The 17,778-nt window shown below is 42.6% G+C and overlaps 1 protein-coding gene across 3 annotated transcripts in view; it reads right to left on the minus strand.

Moving 5' to 3' along the window:
* Positions 1 to 17,778, minus strand: part of IKBKB (inhibitor of nuclear factor kappa B kinase subunit beta) — a 94,798-nt gene that overhangs the window by 70,828 nt on the left and 6,192 nt on the right. For 2 of the 3 annotated variants that reach the window (XM_078865622.1, XM_078865624.1), the window contains exons 2-3: positions 8,275 to 8,401; positions 2,841 to 2,935 (exon numbers count right to left, since the gene is read on the minus strand). In XM_078865622.1, coding sequence (XP_078721748.1) covers positions 2,841 to 2,935; positions 8,275 to 8,364 — 185 coding nt within the window. In that variant the 5' untranslated portion in view covers positions 8,365 to 8,401. The remainder of the gene's footprint in view (positions 1 to 2,840; positions 2,936 to 8,274; positions 8,402 to 17,778) is intronic. The other variant, XM_078865623.1, reaches the window with a different exon arrangement.

Consider the following 17,778-nt stretch of genomic DNA (forward strand, 5'->3'; position numbering starts at 1 on the left):
AGACATATTAGCAGACAGATATCACCAAGATACATAGCGAGAGCAACACAGGTAACAGAGAGGGGTGATCGTCTCTGTGTGGTGGCCTTAAATAGACAGAGGGGGGGGCGGAGGCAGAGAGAGGGAGGAGGGTTAGAGAAAAAATTAGCATATCAATGAGTGGTCAACAGACGTGGTGCTGCGAATGCGATGGCACGGCAAGCAAGCCTGAAAATCAGGAGAAGGACACACTAAAATTAAATAACCTAGTAAAATATCGAAATGTAATGTAATACAACACAGAGGGTCTGTCAACACACAATTAACGCATAGCCTGGTTGATTACGTATTTCAAAGATTGCTAAGTTAGAATTTAAGTGTGAACAATCTAAAGAGAGGACACAGGCAGAGAAAACAAGTCGCCAGAGAGAGAGAAAAAAGATAAGCTTAAAACTTCCCCGTAGAAGTGGTTCAATCTTAATTTTAGAACTTTCGTGACTGCAGGAATTATTATTTGTTTCTTTCGGTTAAGTCACGTCTAAAGATAAAATAATAAATTAAATTAAATAATAGAATACGACGTTTCGATTGCAACACAAGCAATCATCATCAGGTATAATGAAATAGCGACATAAAATCTAACCAGAAAACTATAGACAGACATATTAGCAGACAGATATCACCAAGATACATAGCGAGAGCAACACAGGTAACAGAGAGGGGTGATCGTCTCTGTGTGGTGGCCTTAAATAGACAGAGGGGGGGGCGGAGGCAGAGAGAGGGAGGAGGGTTAGAGAAAAAATTAGCATATCAATGAGTGGTCAACAGACGTGGTGCTGCGAATGCGATGGCACGGCAAGCAAGCCTGAAAATCAGGAGAAGGACACACTAAAATTAAATAACCTAGTAAAATATCGAAATGTAATGTAATACAACACAGAGGGTCTGTCAACACACAATTAACGCATAGCCTGGTTGATTACGTATTTCAAAGATTGCTAAGTTAGAATTTAAGTGTGAACAATCTAAAGAGAGGACACAGGCAGAGAAAACAAGTCGCCAGAGAGAGAGAAAAAAGATAAGCTTAAAACTTCCCCGTAGAAGTGGTTCAATCTTAATTTTAGAACTTTCGTGACTGCAGGAATTATTATTTGTTTCTTTCGGTTAAGTCACGTCTAAAGATAAAATAATAAATTAAATTAAATAATAGAATACGACGTTTCGATTGCAACACAAGCAATCATCATCAGGTATAATGAAATAGCGACATAAAATCTAACCAGAAAACTATAGACAGACATATTAGCAGACAGATATCACCAAGATACATAGCGAGAGCAACACAGGTAACAGAGAGGGGTGATCGTCTCTGTGTGGTGGCCTTAAATAGACAGAGGGGGGGGCGGAGGCAGAGAGAGGGAGGAGGGTTAGAGAAAAAATTAGCATATCAATGAGTGGTCAACAGACGTGGTGCTGCGAATGCGATGGCACGGCAAGCAAGCCTGAAAATCAGGAGAAGGACACACTAAAATTAAATAAGCTAGTAAAATATCGAAATGTAATGTAATACAACACAGAGGGTCGGTCAACACACAATTAACGCATAGCCTGGTTGATTACGTATTTCAAAGATTGCTAAGTTAGAATTTAAGTGTGAACAATCTAAAGAGAGGACACAGGCAGAGAAAACAAGTCGCCAGAGAGAGAGAAAAAAGATAAGCTTAAAACTTCCCCCCCCTCTGTCTATTTAAGGCCACCACACAGAGACGATCACCCCTCTCTGTTACCTGTGTTGCTCTCGCTATGTATCTTGGTGATATCTGTCTGCTAATATGTCTGTCTATAGTTTTCTGGTTAGATTTTATGTCGCTATTTCATTATACCTGATGATGATTGCTTGTGTTGCAATCGAAACGTCGTATTCTATTATTTAATTTAATTTATTATTTTATCTTTAGACGTGACTTAACCGAAAGAAACAAATAATAATTCCTGCAGTCACGAAAGTTCTAAAATTAAGATTACAACTCCCAATGTAGCTAACGTGCACGTAATCATTCACGGGTTGAAATATATTCTGAAGCACAGGACAGGCTCATTGAAATATGTCCGTAGGAATCAATTAGTCGTACTTGTTGTATGTGAATGATGCAAATAAGCCCTGGAGCCAGCGGAGGCTCCTCTGCATGCACCACATGATGGCTGAATCAAATCGCACCTCCGAATTGTGATGACTCATCGGCTTGTAACGCAGGCGAAAAATTACCACACATCTCAAGCCAAGTAACGAGGCCCTTTTTGTCAAGGCGACCCAGGTAAACAGGTTGAGGGGGGGGGAGTTATTATCGTTACGGTTCACTTGCACGTAATGCCCAAGTGGGGGACACAATGGGCATCTACGGTGGAAAACGTCACAAGGTCTTTACAATTCACTTCAACAGCGAACGTTGAACTTTGGAATTTCACAACAGCAATGACTACGCGGCTGTTCGCTGAGCAATGACGGCTGCATACTTTTGGCTGTAGATTTTTCTCCGGGTTCTCCGGTTTTTCCCTTCACATGGAGAAACACTCGTTGAAGAGTATTTGGCTGCTATAAAATTCCACGTGATGAGCCGCTTCGTTGAGCTATCAATTGTGGCCAGGACGCTTCTGAAAAAGAGCTATATAAGTTAGTGGGCCTTACCTGGTAAAATAAAAAAATTGCAGTATGGTGGTAAGAGCCCCTTTCGTTTGAAGCAACAAACATGCAACAGTGCAAACAGCAGTGTCATGCACACATAATTCTACCTGCGTTCTGTACATAGCAACAGCAACCCCGAGACTCCTCAATGCAGCCCTGAGTCAGTCAACAAACCCACCTCTTCATGATCTGAATCTCCAGAACCCATCGCTCCCGATTCCTGGGACTCAGTTCCATCCGACAGGTCTTGACAGCTCGCTGCTCTCCATTGTCCTACACTCACATGAAAAGGACACACACAAACATATATAGAACTCAATTAATGCCCTTAAGTAATCCTCAACAAAGCCAAAATACATTTGAATACCTTAAATCCCACAGTGATTCTTAAAACTCTTATATAGGAAGGACCTATTTGGTATTTGGGCCAATTCCTTGAAAATGCGCACAAGGACACTCAAAATATTTTACAGTAGGATTTGAAAACAATCTTACTGTACTACATCCTCATCAGACTGTCCTGTCGCAAAGGATTCTCTGCCCGACAAACTCGTGCACAAAAACCTTGAGTTTAAACCCTTCGAGAGCTTAAAATTAATTTGATGAACACAGCGTGGCGAGACAGCAATAAGCATTAGAGACGCTGTTAGCATGATTTTGCGTTTCTTAAATGACTATTTACATTAACATGTAGATATATACATATAAAGCAGATGGTGAACATTGGAATTTTTCCCTGAACTGATATACCCCCCTCTTGCTTTCTCAACCACAACACCATTTCCAAAAAAGGGTCTTTTTATTGGACCATAATAAGCACCATCACTTTACCCCACGAGTTATAGCATGCAAACTCGATACACGATGCATCTAACGCGTTTTAACAGTCAGTCTGGTTTGCGATGTCCCTTGGGCATGGAGCTTTTGTTATTCTCAAGTGTTTTTGTGGATATTTGACTCATTAAATATGGCCGATAAAAGGAAAAAGCACAACGGCAAGTGATGTTTCTACCGTTTCTACTATCGATGGGAAAATAAAGTTCAATTTACGACGATGTTTCCAGGAAGCATTGTAGTAAAAGCGAAAACCGCCTGTACATACACATGTGTACTCACAAAAAAACCGACAAAAAAACCCCCAGAGCCTCACTCAATGTACTGGCTTGCAGTCTTGTTGTTTCTCGATTGCTTCACCACTGAAAAATGGCATGTTGAGGGTTTCGAGAGTGTGTGGGTGCCTCTTCTTCATTTGTACGACGGTGACATTTCAAACTAATCCTGAGACAACCGCGTAATCTGTCTCTTTGAGAAACACAATATGCACCCCTCGGTCCAACACCGTGCGATCACCTGAGCCCCACACACTCGGGCACCGAACCCATTGGCTCGTGCAGTGCGACCACGATGAACTCGCCGTTCTTTGCTTGGTGTGAGAAACATCGCTCGCATGTGGCACTGAGAATAGGCACGACAATCCATACATTTGAACTACATAATTATTGCTCACATAACCAAGACACTATTTCTTCCGTTGAACCTCATCTTGGCAGTACAATCAAATGCACAATTGGAGGGAAACACAAGGCAGCACAGGGTTATTTGTCCATACTTCACCACACCGGTCAGTGCAGGTTGATGAAGATGGGGGGGGGGGGGGGGAGTAACAGAATATATTTTGCCGCACTGCCCTCTGCCGTCCACAGAACCTATAGCACCTGTGATTGTGCTTGGTAGCCGCTCATCAGAGTACCACCCAGGCTCCTCAACCTTCCAAGGTCTGAAGGGATCAGGTGCATTCAGGCTTATTAGGTCAGAGGTGTCTGTGTGTTTAATTTTATTTATTTATATCAGCCCCTGGCCCAGATTTATGGAACAGAAAGGTACCTTAAGAAAAGAGAGCCACTCTACGAGTGCCTTCACGTAGTCATACAAACAATGCAATATATTTAGGTTGCCCAGAAAAAATATATCACAAAGCATTTTCACTTCCTGCCATGAAAGGTTTGTAGGGCGTTGTAAAAATAGCTGGCTCTGCCCACGCAACAAGACCTTATTCCTGGAAATATGCAGTTGATGTCACGAATTTGCAGACATAAACATTTTTTACGGAATTGCTTATGAAAAGGTCCTCATAATGAAGGGGTGTGGAAGTCTTCACATTATATGTACAGTGCTGGCTTTTTAGACCATATTTATTAAATTCTGTCTTTTTTACATCTCGTCACAGTGGCGAGATATTAAATTACCTCGGCTGGTTTGATCCCGACCCTGATGCCTGTATATTTGGGGTTTGCATGCTCTCCCCGTGGTCGCGTGAATTTTTCTCCGGGTCCTCCAGTTTTTCCCTCCACATTTAGAAACATGCGTTAAGACTATGTGGCTGTCATAAATGTCCACGTGATATTTGTGGCCAAGTCGCTTCGGTAAAAGACCTAAATAGCTCAGTGGGTCTTACCTGGTAAAATAAAATAAAAATAGTAATAGTTTAATTAACATTAAAACTGCCATTCCAACTGCCACTCAACATACGCATCATCATTTGTGTGTATCAAGAGTGGCAGGATGGTAAGGGATTTTTTTTATTTCTAATTACGGTATAATATTTTATCATGAGGCATGGTACGGTAAGTACGATATTTTTTGTACCAACTCAGATGATCAAACTAATTTAGAAGCTGATCCTCTGATAATAAATCATTATACTCTCGTCTTTAAAGGCAGTTACAATAATTTAACACATCAGCTATCAAAAATTTAAATAAGCAGGCAAGATTCCTTTCTCAAAATTCCACTTACAACCATTGGAATTGGATAAACATTTTCAGAATTTTGTTTAATCAATATATCGAAATGCGAATTTGGATTAAAATCTTTTTTGTCAATTCAAACAAAAAAATCTAACATTTTAACAGACGTTTTGGGGTTTAAAAAAGGATCTTCCTACAATAGATAAATAAGGCGCGCTTGTCATCTATACCTTATTTTCTAAGATTTTTTCTCTTAGGTACGATGTAAGGTACTAAATTACGGCATTCAATTTTACGGTACAAATTTTTTTTTCAAATGTACAGTACGACATTTTTCTCCAAGGCACGGTATGAAACAGGGGTATTTTTTTCTGAGGAAAAAAACTAAAATACCGCGTACCATAACGTGCTGCCACCCTTGATATGTGTAGCTCCACACACATACACGAGACTCGCGACCATTTGGATGACTCGTGCATCACGTATATTGTAACCGTACACAAGTATGGGGCCCCACATACTTTTCCAGCAATTCTTTATATATGTGTGGTAAAGCGATTTCACTCAGGCCAAAGTGTATCTCTGCACTAGTGATTAACAGGTGGTTTGCTCATCTTTCAATGGTGGCTCTGAACCAGTGGTGGAAAGTCCATGAGTATATATATGGCTTGGGCGAATGCAAAGCATATTCTTGAAGAAAAAACCTACAACACTGCAATGTGATTATTTTTTATTTGCCACTTGGAGAAGGGGAATTCCGCTTTCTATTTCTATAGTATTTCACAGATTGCGTTCTTGTGGACAGCATTGTTAGCATTTTATTTTCTCAAGCAGCAAACTTAAAATGTCAATGCACATACAAAGGCATGACTGGATGATTTTTGGAAACATTACATAACTTGATCAAATATTGACACCGCAAGCCAGGTCTGTGGGTGAAAAAGGCTTCAGATTTATCTGAAGAGAAGTGAGAAAATGCGTGATCCTAAATCAATATTAAATGTTTGCCAACTAGACACCCTTCATCCTCAGCTTCAATTAATATTTTCAAGAAGAAATGTATATTCTATCTCCAATAATATCGGGGGGGGGGAATGTTGTGGAATTGTATTGCCGACAGCAGTCCTATGTTATCGTGTCAGGAAGAGGCTCTGTAAGACCCAATAAAGACTGCAACAGCTCACTCTTACCGGCACCAGAAAGTTTTCAGACGTCACGACTGAAGATTTCATAGACTCTCGTACGGTTATAAACGTCACCGCTTTAAAACATTTGGATAGAATTGTGCGAATTAAAAAGCAATAATAAGTACGTAATGTTTGTGCAATTACCAGCGACCAAGGCAGAAACAAATCAGATTGCCACCTTGCGGAACCTAGTTTAATATCGGGCAGATATTCAGAATAGAAGCCGACATCTCAGTGTTGTCATATGATAGCTGGAAGCAGCATAAATAACTACCTGATGCCTTCTCATGAACAACTACAGCACAAATAGACCCACATGCTATTTTGAGTGGTGCTAGAATATGCCGATGTAAATCATATGTTGGTTCATTCAAGTTGTGTCACTTAGCAATCCCAGGAACATCTTTATTAATTTCAAGTTCACCCTTAGGGTCTGTCGATCATTCTCACGATGCCCTTCATGGTGAGAGGCGGGGGATATTCAAGGAAGGTGCTGAGCAGAAAGAAGCACGCACGATAATGCTAATCCTGATTTTTTTTTGGGGTACTTTTGTGAGAAATGAAACCTGGGTTGTTTGCATTTGGCAACTGACAGTGACGGAACAGTTTATGCGAATGCTGTCGCAACAGGTCACAAGTTTGGCACAACGGTCCTTCGCTGACTCTGAGTGATGAAAGAATGAATGTGATGGAGTAACCCGGGTTTTGGGCACGCAGGAGGAAGCTGGAAGCACTAAAAAGGGATCTAGAATTCCAAGCACCAATTACGACCAGAGCAAAGGAGAAGGCAGATTTGGACCTTGACAGAGCTGACTGATCCGATGAGCTAAAAAACAGTGTAACTGGTGTTGGCCAAAATTTTAAATGCTGAAACATTTACTTGCAAATACTCAATTGGGATCACACACAGTAGCAACATCACCCGTTACCGCGAAAACTTGGCAAGGCCCTCCAGAAAATAAAACGGTTTTCAAAATTCAGCGAGGACTTCCATGGCAAACAAGCGCAGTAATCAAAAAATTATGCGAGCCTTCCAGATTCGGTGATGAATTTGACATGAAATACCCAATGCTTGATCCAACCATGCCACTTCAATTATCGAAATAAATGTGCAGACCCATATGCAAAAAAGGGACTAACGTTAGAAGTAAAGTCAAGACAAAAGCAGTATACATATTAATTGCAACCTTACAAACACCGAAATGCTACATATATATTAAAAAAAAATGTAATACGATAATAAACGCAAAAAAGATTTTTTTAGGAAAATTGATCATTGGCATTACAATACAATGGGCCTCGTCTTCAAAGCACGTGAACAAAGGTCAGGGAGCTAGAGCGCAAAAGAGTTGGAGACTGTCCATGAGGCTTGATATCAATTACATTTTAAAATGGTTTCGAGAATATTTTTATTGGAATATGGTTAGTGCTAATGAGTAACAGACAACTCTTCAATATTCAAAAACGTATCATCACTAAACTCATTTTGTATTAAAATGCAAATGAAAAAATGTCGCCGGCACATTGCATTGTGGGTAGACCGTGTTGTAATGAAGTCAATGAACTCATCATGACCATAATTAACTTGTGCATTTCTTTGGCTTTCAATAATCATCCTCGTATTGGCAGCGGGTGGAAGGGGGAGGTGTGTGCGGGTGGGAGACGGGAGAGGCGGTACCTTGTTCTGCCACATGCACACATGGCCAAAGCCCCCGGCACCCAGCCGCTCCTTCCGCTCCCATGGCCCAGACTCCGCAGCCTGGTTCATCGTCCTCGCTCGGCCACTCCACCCTACGCACACCACGCTTGATCAACACCACGCGGACGATGAGACGGAATCAGTGGAGGGGGGCGGCACAGGAAATGGAGGCTCCGTGATAAGCTGGAGAAACATTTGCTTTAGACGTCTGGTGATCGTGGCTGAAATGGTGTTGATTCGTCGATGGTGGTTTTGAGTTCAATGATGAGCATTGTTTTCAATGAAAATGGTTTGTCACAAAAAGTTCACAAGACATTCTAAAAATCGAAACATCTTCTTGCTTAAATCAGCAATGGGGTAACATTGTCTCTGTTGGAAACACTGCACCAGTCGTGAAAAATCCATATTCTGAACGCCAGCCTCAGAAAAGCCACCTCCAAAGGATTGTCCGTGTTAAATATTCAATTACTGATATAAAGTGAATCGAAAATTAAGTATGTAGTATGCATGTAAAGTCACATTAAATACAAAACAATGAATATTCTTGCTTAAAATAAATGCCAGAAATTAAACAAAATTTCATAAATGTATACAATTGCTTTGGGAACCGCTCATCTTTAGTTATACATTCAAGCCCTTAACCATCACCACAAGTTAACCTCGCTCTAGGTAATTTACTTTTACACAGCCGCATCGTAAGTGCAGGTAATATAACGCATCATTTATCAGTAAAGAGAGGTGATGTCATCGAGGCACTTGTTGTGCTGGCCTCCTTCCTGCAAGGCCAGATTCGCAGGTCGCAAGACAGACCGCTTAAACAGATTCTTTGTTCGGCCCGGTTGACGATTCGGAAGAAAAAAATACTGCCAGCAACACCTTCCAAGGACAGAACAGTACGCAAGGTGGTGGTGTAGCTGGCACCACAGCCCTTTCACCTCCCTAGTGACAATGGTTGACAAAACTGTAGCAGCTACTCATACGAGATAGATTCATCCGAAGCCTTAGGTCAGGTTTAAATAACAATTGCCACTAATGTTCTAAACTACAAGAAAATCTATGTTTATTTCACCAGATAAGGTCCAACGAGCTATATAGCTCTTGTTCAGAAGCGACCAGGCCACAAATGATAGCTTAACCAAGTGGATTATCTTTTGGAAATGTATTGAGCCAAATACTGTAAAGGCGTTTCTAAACGTGAAGGGAAAAACGGGAATATCCGGAGAAAAATCCGCGAGATCACAGGAAGAACATACAAACTCCAAATATACAGGATCGAACCCACAACCTCCTGTATACCAGGCGAGGTAGTTAACATCTCGCCACCACGGCACCCTGTTGTGCTCTCTCTTTTCCCTCTGTCAGTCATTCACGGCGCCTGATGACGTGGCTGGACCAATTTCTCCCACTGATTTCTCTAGTCACGGCGATCGCTTCCTATGCAGCAACATATCAGGTTTGTCAAGTCCTCCTTTTGACGCCGTCCGATCACGGCAGTGCAAGGCCGCCAATGGCCATTTGTTGGCCTCCATTCTTTTTACGTGTCCAAAAAAAATTACGTCTGCTGCTTATTTTTCTTTTCTGCATCAAAGTTGTTTTCTTGGCTTAGCGTTTGCCTTCTGGTGTTGTGCATTTACTGGGAATGAACCCAGGTCACCGACATATAAGTGCTTTGTGATCATTGCTAAGCAACCTGCCTCCCAGAAATAATGCAGATGTGTAATTACAATGTTGCGTATGGCAATGTGTTCAGGAGCTATCTGTCAATGTCGAGGTCTCCTAGCCATGAGAGGGCTCCATGAGAGAGTTAGTGTAGTTTTGCTAATCCTCCATTGAAGGAGCGCAGACTAAGTGGTTTACTGCATGGTCCATTGTTTGGGTTGCATGGCCACAGTCGCAGTGTGGTGGCTTATCTTTAATGTTTTCAGTTATGAAGTTGTGGCACATTGGCCTATTGATGTTCTAATGCAGTTGATGGTTACGCCAGTAGGAAAGGCAAAGCCGGGAGGTTGCGATATTTGGGTCTCGAATAAGGTTCTTATTTTGGACTTCTGCCGTGTTTCACTGTCTACCAGTGTTCTTCCTGACCTGGGCGAGATTCAAGGATGGTGACAGCACAATCCCAGAAGGGTGATATAGCCTTGAGTCAGTGGTGAGGTACATTGTTGAGGTCTTGGTTGATGGGTAAGTTGTCATTGGCAAGAAAATGTGTAAACTCATTTGCACTTTGCATGTCTCTGCAGATGTTTGGTGGCAGAACAGGGATCCAGGTGATAGGTGTTGGTTTTCATCTTCCGGTTGTGATGCACATCGTTTTATTTAATTGTGCGTCTATCAGTTTTGTGAACGAGCTCCCGGACCAAGCTGGAGTGCAGTGACTCTGCCACCAAGTCGATCAGTGAGAGGGCGGCAGTTCGTAGGACATCAGCCGAGGGGTTCCAGGCCATCCCTGCAAGTTTCCGTAGCAGGGCGATTCTTGATTTAGTCTCTTTTTACAGATCTGTTTCATATGAGGCTTAAAATTCAGGCTTCTGTCTATGATAACTGCTGGAATTGTTATGTAAATGCAACAAACTATCGTGTGTGTGTGTGTGTACACAAGTTGGCACAGTGAGGCACACAGCTGGTATCCCTGGCAGTCATCTCAAGTCAGTTAACTCAAAACCCGTCCCTTGACCTGCCAGCGAGACTGACAATGTTTTTGTGATCGCCTTTGTCTTGTCAAATTATTGACCTGTTATGTGCCTGCTATTAGTGATTGTAGGTAATAACGACATCACTGGCAGCTGTAACTCGCCAACTAGTCTGTAGCAGCTCATTGGATCATGCGACTGAGACTGACAGAGCGAACAAGCAGAACAAATGAGGCACAACAATAATCTGTTCTTGAATTGTGATGATCAAATGACAAATCATTGAAACACAGGGAGGAGAGAGGGATGGAGAGAGAGTTGAATGGTTAAATGCCAATCAATTCATACTTAAAATGGAAACCAGACTCTGAAGTGGCATTTACGCAATAACGAAAAGAGTTGGTGGCTGAGCAGCAATGATGATGCTCCTACAATTGAAATGTGAACTATGGGGGCAAGGCGCTTGCGGTGCAAAGGCATGACAAGGGGAACACCGTATTTGTTTCGATTTGTTTATCATTTTCTATAAGTTAACATCTCGCCACCGAGATGTTAACTACTTCACGATACAGAAGCAATACAACGGCAGTAAAATGTCAGGGGGGAGGGGGGGGGAAACCCCTCCGCACAGTTAGGAAGGTTTTTTCCCATTCAGCACCCAACGCGTGACCAGCCGGATGCCATCGGCGCGCAGTCACCACGGAATCATTCGAGTCATCTGGAAACTCTTGTGGGACCGTCAAAATTATTTTATACGAACGGTTCCCATGCCTTATCCAGATCTATTTTGGCCTGAATGTGTCGCGTAAACAAAACTCATAAACAAGCCGTCTTTATATATTTTACCATCCTCTGTTATTTTTTTAAAACGTCAAGTGAAGTTAATTTTTCGATTTAAAGCTTTCGTGACTGCAGGGATTCATCTTCTTGGTTCTTTCGGTAAAGTCACGTAGAAGGGAAGTAATAAAATAATAAAAATAAAACATAATAAAATGAAATAATTCTCACGACGTTTCGGCTACAACGCAAGCAGCCGTCTTTTATTATTTTATTACTTCCCTTCTACGTGACTTTACCGAAAGAACCAAGAAGATGAAGTTAATTTTGTTTAACCAGGCAGGAACTCAAGAGACCGGGATAAATCTCATTTTGCAAGAGTGACCTGGGTATGTGTTCCAACGCCCATCGGATTTGGAGGCCAGACTTCCCTATTTTCGTCGTTTAAATCGCTTTGTTAATTAGTGCGCGATCCCTTGCTGTCACTAACGGTCACCTTTCTAAGAGCAGGAAATCCTCATATGGGGTCCTTCTCATTCCGTAGGGCGGTGCAGGGGAAAATCTGAACCCCCTTGTGCACACTGGATTGTGGAATGTATATGTACTCAGGTTAACTTCACTGTTGTGTCGTTGTTGTTGTTGAAAATTCAAATAAAATAAAAGGAAATCCTCACTGGGTCTCAAGACTTTTTCAAGACGGTCCTGCAATGTGATGTTTGGTCAAATCCATAACAGTGAGAGAGTCTATGCCATACCCACAAAGAGGCCAGAAAACCATTCTGCTGCTGTCTCCTGCCATCTCAGCCCAGCAGGTTGAGAGTGTCAAACACATTTGGAAAATATTCACCTGACCTATGCACCTGACCTCCAAAGGCACTGGAGTACAGGCATTTGCCACTGACACTTATACAACGGACATAATGCACAGTAGAAGCTCAATTTCTGGTATATTTTACAATCTGAATCCAGGCCAAGCCAACCTCACAGTTCTCATTTGCAGAGACCTGGATCAGGAGAACTAAACAAAATGAGCTATTTATATACGGTATTTATCTGCGTGTAAGTTTGATGACAATTATTGGGCTGATGTTCGTGTCCATAAATAAAACCCAAGAGAATAAATAAACGCCATCACCCGTGAAAGCCCAAGCGGTCACCACAGCCAATGCCGCTACACCTCACCATCGCTTCCTTCTGCCAGATCCCTGCAGCCGGTGCACATTGCAATGCCAACTCCACGGTGTGTTCATTCTTACACCCCTCCACCCCCCATCTCAGACTCAATACTTCATTTCAGCTGGTGAGGCCCACTGAGCTAAGCAGCTCTTCTGCAAAGGACAACCACAGACCAGAGGACCATCGGCAGCAGTGGGACGGTTACGGGACAGGGAGGGAATACGCAAACTAACGACAGCATCTTGTTTGGGTCTTCCTCTTGGGCCTGAGTGCCACTACAATGAGGCCGGTTGTAATTACGGACGAAACATCACAGTACTCAAATTGTAAATGTTGCTGTGGGTTTACTCTCCAACACACAACTGGTGTGCTGGTGGTGGCGGGTTTCACGACACATTTATAAATGTATGCGATCCAAACCAAGACAACCTATATTATGTGTTTAGTTTGTTGTCCTTCCCCCGCACCGCTGATTAGCATGGTTGGCTATGTACGGTGCGAAATAAGTTCAACATACAAACAATCTCAGAAACCGGTCCTCCTCGATCCTACATGCATGCCCCACCAATTTCAACCCTGTCCTTCCGATCCCCATGCTTTGTCACGTTTTTGTTCCAACTTTCCGAGTAACTTATCCTAACTTCCTTCTACACAATTCCAAGCACCCTCCGCCCGCATCCATACTTAAAAGGCAAGAGAGCAACACTGCTGTGTTCATGTCCAGCCCTGACCATAACGTAACACGTCACCTCCCGTCACAGCACCTGTCATAACGCCCACTCACTGCTGACGTGCCTGCTCTTTGAAAACAGTTTACACAGTCAATGTCGGAGTGATTATCATTATTTTAGCCAAAGGACAGACAACTGCACAGACAGTTGTATTTACAATTAGTAAGGAGACATTTTAACGGAGCAAAAAGGCTCGAGCCGGGTGGCCAACCTGTAACAGACCCAGAGCCAAAAGGTACCCCGTGAGTTCTGCAAAGAGCCAAGTGTATATGTACATATGTGTGTGTGTGTATATATGTGTGTATATGTGTGTGTATATATATATACATATGTATGTATGTATATGTACGTATATATTGACAGTTTTCGGCACGGCATGGGAGACATTCATTATTCTTTGCTACCGTGATAGAACGTTCTACGTTATGCCCCTTCGAAAGAGTCACATGTGGTGTGTTAAAGAGCTGCATGTGGTGTGTTAATGAGACACATGTGGTGTGTCAAAGAGACACATGTGGTGTGTTAAAGAGACGCAAGTGGTGTGTTAAAGAGACGCACGTGGTGTGTTAAAGAGACGCATGTGGTGTGTTAAAGACACGCATGTGGTGTGTTAAAGAGACGCGTGTGGTGTGTTAAAGACACGCATGTGGTGTGTTAAAGAGACGCGTGTGGTGTGTTAAAGAGACGCGTGTGGTGTGATAAAGAGACGCATGTAGTGTGTTAAAGAGACGCATGTGGTGTGTTAAATAGACGCATGTGGTGTGTTAAAGAGTAACATGTGGTGTGTTAAAGACACGCATGTGGTGTGTTAAAGAGCCGCATGTGCTGTGTTAAAGAGTCACATGTGGTGTGTTAAAGAGTCGCATGTGGTGTGTTAAAGAGACGCACGTGGTGTGTTAAAGAGTCACATGTGGTGAGTTAAAGAGACGCGTGTGGTGTGTTAAAGAGACGCACGTGGTGTGTTAAAGAGACGCATGTGGTGAGTTAAAGAGACGCACGTGGTGTGTTAAAGAGTCACATGTGGTGTGTTAAAGAGTCGCATGTGGTGTGTTAAAGAGACGCACGTGGTGTGTTAAAGAGACGCATGTGGTGAGTTAAAGAGACGCATGTGGTTTGTTAAAGAGACACATGTGGTGTGTTAAAGAGACACATGTGGTGTGTTAAAGAGACGCGTGTGGTGTGTTAAAGAGCCACATGTAGTGTGTTAAAGAGACGCATGTGGTGTGTTAAAGAGACGCATGTGGTGTGTTAAAGAGCTGCATGTGGTGTGTTAAAGAGACGCGTGTGGTGTGTTAAAGAGACACATGTGGTGTGTTAAAGAGACGCGTGTGGTGTGTTACAGAGATGCATGTGGTGTGTTAAAGAGCTGCATGTGGTGTGTTAAAGAGACGCGTGTGGTGTGTTAAAGAGTCACATGTAGTGTGTTAAAGAGACGCATGTGGTGTGTTAAAGAGACGCATGTGGTGTGTTAAAGAGCTGCATGTGGTGTGTTAAAGAGACGCGTGTGGTGTGTTAAAGAGACACATGTGGTGTGTTAAAGAGACGCATGTGGTGTGTTAAAGAGACGCATGTGGTGTGTTAAAGAGACACATGTGGTGTGTTAAAGAGACGCATGTGGTGTTTGAAAGAGACGCATGTGGTTTGTTAAAGAGATGCATGTGGTGTGTTAAAGAAACACATGTGGTGTGTTAATGAGACACATGTGGTGAGTTAAAGAGACACATGTGGTGTGTTAAAGAGACACATGTGGTGTGTTAAAGAGACGCATGTGGTGTGTTAAAGAGCTGCATGTGGTGTGTTAAAGAGACACATGTGGTGTGTTAATGAGACACATGTGGTGAGTTAAAGAGCTGCATGTGGTGTGTTAAAGAGCTGCATGTGGTGTGTTAAAGAGACGTATGTGGTGTGTTAAAGAGACACATGTGGTGTGTTAAAGAGACGCATGTGGTGTGTTAAAGAGACACATGTGGTGTGTTAAAAGAGCCGCGTGTGGTGTGTTAAAGAGACACATGTGGTGAGTTAAAGAGACGCATGTGGTGTGTTAAAGAGACGCATGTGGTGTGTTAAAGAGTCACATGTGGTGTGTTAAAGAGACACAAGTGGTGTGTTAAAGAGACGCATGTGGTGAGTTAAAGAGACGCATGTGGTGTGTTAAAGAGCTGCATGTGGTGTGTTAAAGAGCTGCATGTGGTGTGTTAAAGAGACGCATGTGGTGTGTTAAAGAGACACAAGTGGTGTGTTAAAGAGATGCATGTGCGGTGTTAAAGAGACGCATGTGGTGTGTTAAAGAGACGCATGTGGTGGTTAAAGAGACGCATGTGGTTCGTGAGACGCCAGTTGGCCACCACTGGGCTAGAGATTTCTATTCCCATAAAGTGCATCCATGTGCCCAAGAACATTACACATTTTTTCATTTCAAACTGCAACCCCTGAACCAAACATTACAAAAATTACCAGATCAGCAATACCAGGGCTCATACCTATAAAGTTTTACGACAAGATTTGCAACAAAATACTTCTACAAAAGTATGTTTAATTACCACATGAAGATGAATTAACAGCCATTTGTCACTTAACAACTCAATAAAGGCCTCATGACGTCACTCCAGCAATGGGGGATGCTTGACCATACCTCACCACATTGGCCAATGCGAGCTCATGACATCGCTAAACCTTTATAAACAGCCTGCCTCAGCAGATTTTCTCCTATTTTTAAATCCTTTATATTAAGTTCGCTTGCTTGCTTGCGTGCTTGCTTGCTTACGACCGTGCAAACCTTTCGGTCGTTTTTTAACCCACTTCCCGTGATCCAATCGAGCTGACATTTTCCACACAGACTCGTTGTGCGTGACAATTAATGTTCGTGAAATTTTTTTCCAAAATTTTACACTTTTTAGGACAAAAATATTATATTTAATTACCAATTGCTTAATGGTGCAATGCAATCATCTGACCCATAGGTGGCAGCCATCTCAAGCCAGAAGACGAGAGGACTCAAGCCGCCACGCATATAAAGGATTTATAGTGAAAAACTTTGTTTTTACTGGTTATACTTATTCACCTGAAGACGATTGCTTGTGTTGCGATCGAAACGTGATTCTCTTCTTTGTTATTTTTTCTATCTACGTGGCTTTACCAAAATACCCAAAGAATATGAATATTAACATTGTTGTGTACGAGCACTACTTGCTTTTCTCGCGTAAGAACGCAAGAGCGCACAGATGTCAACTCACGTGCCTAACATAGTCGTGCGTGTGTGCGCAAAGTTAAACACCCAAGAAGTCCCATATTGGCGTACGCCTACAATGTGTCACAAGGTCCCGAATCGCCAATTTACAGCAGACCAAATACATTGATGAATTCTCCAGAGAAATCCCCTGGTGTTCTGTAGGACGTAACAGCAACATTGCAAGTGGAACAGGGACAACAATCAGCCTGGCCACCCGGCTCACGCATGACAAACATATATTCAAAATGTTTACCTTGCACAGTGCAGCGGCCTTTGATTCAAGGTGCCCGAAGTTACACAAAAAACGGCCGTGTAACGCTTACGATCGAGTTGTTTAGCAATTTACATCTTCCTTCCCAAAATATATTTCATCAGGTCTGTCATCATACAAATAAGACTCTCGACTGGAAGTTCGTCCCTTCAGTCTCAAGAGCACACTTCTGAGAAGCACTTGTGCAATGGGCACCACGGGACCTGTCATAGTGTATCTGTCAGTTTCCTTCTCAGCGAGTGACGCGACGGGTTTTTCATGGGAACCGATTCTTGGTACATTCCACCACTGCCGTCGTTTTACCGTCACGACGGATAATTCACGTGCACGAAGGTACAACGCACGCCATTTGTTCGAGCCACCTTATTTCGCGTGGTCAGCAGGTTAATGGCCAAACTTGCTGAAGCTGAGAATCCTATAAAAAAAAATCGGCAAAACTCTGCTCTTTACTTTCCTTCCATCGCATCTATAATATGTACCCTTTGGTTCTTTCGGTAAAGTCACGTAGGTATAAAACAAATCACGACGTTTCGGGCGCAACACAAGCATCCGTCATCAGGTGGGAAAGCATGGTCTGCTGCTGAGGCAGACTGTTTTAAAAGGTTTGAAATGGGTGTAGCCCAAGCGTCATAAAGAAGTGGCCGGGGCTAGTGATGTTAATATGAGAAA

This window comes from Lampetra fluviatilis, chromosome 20 (genome assembly GCF_964198595.1).
Source record: "Lampetra fluviatilis chromosome 20, kcLamFluv1.1, whole genome shotgun sequence".
NCBI lineage: Eukaryota > Metazoa > Chordata > Hyperoartia > Petromyzontiformes > Petromyzontidae > Lampetra > Lampetra fluviatilis.